Source organism: Centroberyx gerrardi, chromosome 7, assembly GCF_048128805.1.
Source record: "Centroberyx gerrardi isolate f3 chromosome 7, fCenGer3.hap1.cur.20231027, whole genome shotgun sequence".
Lineage (NCBI taxonomy): Eukaryota > Metazoa > Chordata > Actinopteri > Beryciformes > Berycidae > Centroberyx > Centroberyx gerrardi.
The window spans coordinates 30657000-30661061 of NC_136003.1; the positions used below are offsets into that span (position 1 = coordinate 30657000).

The following is a 4062-nucleotide window of genomic DNA, read 5'->3' on the forward strand; positions in this document are numbered from 1 at the left end:
TAGCTAAAGGCTAGTATGGCTAGTTTGAACTTGAAGGTCAGCAGCTAGCTAGCTAACCTAGATAACTCAGTATGATAGATTGTATTTTTCAGTTAGCAGCAGAGCGCTAGGCTTCATAATATTAGCTTCCTCCTCTCTTACCTCGTCTTGTTCACTGAGCTTCAGTCTAATGTTACTTAGCCAGAAAAACTGTGGTTCTTTGGCTCCGCCCACTGAGGTTTAACTCAACCAATCAGATCATTTCTGCCTCCAGAGCGGCTGTCTGAGGCGTTGTCATCAGAGAACAGAGCTTCCTCAGTCACATGCTGCTCTCACCTCCCCACCTTCCCCCCGACAGCCAGGCTGGTTTCTACATCAGCCCTCACCCAAAATAACAGCAGGATAGTTAGAGGAAGCAGAAGGTGCAGTGCTGCAGGACCGGTAGGAAACATCCGTCTGAGCAGAGGAGGAGACTAACGAGTTATGATAACTGTACTTACCGTCTTCAAATAGATTGTTAGAATACCATAATTACCGTAAACAAATGAGATCATGGTGAAGACGATTGGTCTCCTCTATCTCACTCCAGCAGTATTGTTAGTTCTAGTGTTTCTCCACATTAAGACTACATTTCCCATCAGCCCCGTTGCTTCCCGCCCCCCCTCCTCCCCCTCCCTGAAGAGGATCAACATGTCGGAAGTGATTTCTCCATCCTCCTTTCCCTCCTTCCACCATCTGCTGCCAGAAACTCTTTCAGCTTTAGCTCCGTTTGCTCTGGAAGAACAGAACCTCTTCCTGTTTTGTGCCGTAAAGCGATCCAGCAGATTTCCCTCCAGATCCACCAGGTGGAGAAACTATGGAGGATGCAGAGTAGAGGCTGATAGAGGCTGACAGGCTGCTCACTGATGCTGTGGTTTGTTTACAGTAATACTAATGTCTCAAAATTAACCTGGTGATGATTTGTTGATGTTAAAATGCAAAATCTTGAAGTAATTCCTCCTACTTCATCTGGAGTTTCAGTTTCAGGCACGAGAGCGGTGAGCACAATGAGATCTGACATTTAACATTTTAAACTGTCATTCTGGAGTTTAGATCCCATATTGAAAATAAAGTCAAATAAACTCAAACCTTGACCTGATGACCCATCAAAGTATCTGCAGGAATCACGCCAAAATATAATGTGATCATTTTAGGGGGAGAGATTTTGGAAAGCGCTCAAACTCTTAATGATTTTCACTCAGTGTCCAAATGAAGTTCAGTGTTTTTTTAGTGAACGACTCGTGTGCTTGACTATTTTTGTCGCTATTGCACTCTGACCTGACTTGAGTAAACTGAAGAAGTCGTTTTTCGACTTCAGTAAAATATTTCAGTCCTGCTTCCACCTCTGCTCTTTTGTGATGTTGATTTTAAAGGGAATCTACCATGGATCCTGTTACTAGAGCATGAAACAGCCACTGTGAGGCTCTTATATATGGCCTTTAACAGCTTAGCAAGCAGTGTGTGTGTGTGTGTGTGTGTGTGTGTGTGTGCGCCACTGCAGTGGTTGGAGACAACAATAGACTTGCTCCCTCATGACAAGTCTATCAGTTGACACACACACACACACTGAGCACGTGTGTGATGACGCATGGAGAAGTAGCTGCAGACATAATACAAAAGGGGAACAGTGTGTGTGTGTGTGTGTGTGTGTATGTGTGTCTATTGATAGCCTCATCTGGAGAGAGCAGGTCTATTGTTGTCGCCTGCTACTGCAGTGACACACACACACACACACACACACGCTGAGATGTTGTAGTTTGTCTCCATCTTGTGGTGAGGTTGTGACACTGCATTGGTTTCTATGGTGACCCATTAAGAAACATTATGCACTGCCAATCATGGATGGATGGATGGATGGATAACAAGTCTCTAACATCAGTTTTACTGTTTTTCCCTTCTCTCTCTGTGTCTCTCTCTCTGTCTGTCTCTCTCTCTCTCTCTCTCTCTCTCTCTGTCTCTCTCTCTCTCCCTCCCTCCCCCTGTGTAGCCATGGATACCGAGCCTTCCCCCTCCCACCTCCAGACCAAGGCCTACGTCCGCCAGTTACAGGTGATTGACAACCAGAACCTGCTGTTCGACATGTCCTGCAAGCTGGAGCCCAAAGATATGTAGATAGAGAGAGACAGAGAGAGAAAGAGAGGGAGGGAAGGAGAGAGAGAAAAGTGAGGGATTGGAAAAGAGAGGAAGAGAGGGGATTGGATGGAGAGAGAAGAAGAAGAAGAAGAAGGAGACAGATGATCACAGCCTATTCTTCGAGAAACTGGTGTCCAAAGACAATAATACAAAGAGCGAAGTGGATAGAGAGAGGGAGGGGAAGACAGAGAGAGAGAGAGAGAGAGAGAGAGAGAGAGAGAGAGAGAGAGAGAGAGAGAGGGAGGGAGTGAAGGAGTGTCGCAATGGACGTGGAAACCTACCATCACCTCCTCTTCCTCCTCCTCTTCCTCCTCCTCCTATACCTGGAACCCAAAGACGTGCAGAAATAAGAGAGAGTTCGTACTCGGTCAGCAGAAAGAGGAGCATCATAACTGAAGCCTGTTACTCTCTCTCCTCCTTCTTGTCTTCCTGCATCCTCCACACTGGACACTTGTCTTTTTTTGCATCCCCCTCTCTCGCAGTCCTCTTCTCCTCATGCCCCCCCCGCTCCCCCGCTCCCCATCCCTCTATCAGCAGCTGTCCAGTCTAAACACTGCCAGCCAGTCTGTCTGACTTCCTGTTTGCCAGCAAACCTAACTACTAGGACAAACAGATGGAAACAGTCAGAGGATGAACGAGAGTTTGTAGGATCACCAGTTGGACCAAAACACCGCCTCCTCATCACAACAGAGAAGGGTTTATCACTCTAGAAAGTTCTAGGAGCCACTGGGAGACTTCCTGAAGCTTCAGAAGATCGTCTGCGTTCTGCATTCAACGGTCTTTTTCTTTTCCTGAAGCCGGAAATCGTCTCCACAGCAGTGAGTCAGTCTGGAATGTCGTGGAAATGTCTGGAAGGCTGCTGGAAGTTCTGGAACCTTCAACAAAAGATCGCCAACATTCTGTCACTCGACGTCAGTAAACGCTGCATTCTAGAACCTTTGAATCTCTAGAGTGTTCTAGAATGTTGTTGATTGACATTCCAGAGTTTGCAGATGACAGTTAGCGTTCCGTGACCCTCGGAAGATGGAAGACGAAACTGTAGAAACCCAGAACTTAGTCTGACTCAAACTGAGGAGCGGCAGACTGCTGCAGAACCTTTGGGTCAGGTCCGGCCGTGATCAGATGGGAGGCTTTTTTTAATGCTGAAAGGCAAAACGCAGCTTTGAGCGTTGCTAGTAACTGAGAGTAAGAGGTCAAAGGGCGTTTGACATCAATTTGCAAGGTATCTACAGTAATTGGCATTAGCTAGCTAACCTGAAGTGACAAAGTGAAAGTTAGCAATTGTTCTGTTTGCTCTTGAAGAAGAGGATGAGGAGCCCATTCTGAACCGGAGGATGTGGTCACATGACATCCTGCTAGGGAGAACATCTCAGCCAAGAGCTCACCTTAGATAGAGCTGTTTCAGGGGTGATTTTCACCACAGTGGAGCAGCTTGTTCAGCTTGTGAACTGAGGACGGTAGTGACATTGATGTAAAGCACGGTGTAGCTAAATTTGAGACATGTTCACCTTGTGCCCAGAGCAGCGCCTCACAATGCGACACGTCCAAAATGCAAGACACATAGTTTGGAGGAGATTTACACCTGCAGCAAACAAACCATTGAAAATAACTGGGAAATACGTGTTGAAAAAAGCCTCCCATGTGATCACGGTCCTAAAGGTTTAGTTTTTACAACCGGTTTGATTATTTGATCTCGCCAGGGAGACCTGCCACTAGAAACATCACTGCTTTAAAATATCAGCTCTGTTCTGCAACAGCTGAGAGTGTTTCTCTGACTGGACAAATCTTCCCCTTGACGCTGGACTGCACCATATTAAGTCACGCTAGACGGGGAAACAGGATAACAATGGTATTGTCTGTTCTGTGCTAGAAAGAGTCGCCATGTAAAATGGTTTCTGCCAGCCAGAGTGA

The 4062-nt window shown here is 46.4% G+C and overlaps 1 protein-coding gene across 1 annotated transcript in view; it reads left to right on the forward strand.

Moving 5' to 3' along the window:
* rapgefl1 (Rap guanine nucleotide exchange factor (GEF)-like 1) overlaps positions 1-3340 on the forward strand; it is a 22048-nt gene extending 18708 nt beyond the window's left edge. Inside the window, exon 14 of the mRNA XM_078284533.1 lies at positions 2006-3340. Within this exon, the coding sequence (XP_078140659.1) occupies positions 2006-2130 (125 nt within the window). The 3' untranslated portion in view covers positions 2131-3340. The remainder of the gene's footprint in view (positions 1-2005) is intronic.
* Positions 3341-4062: the final 722 nt, after the last annotated feature.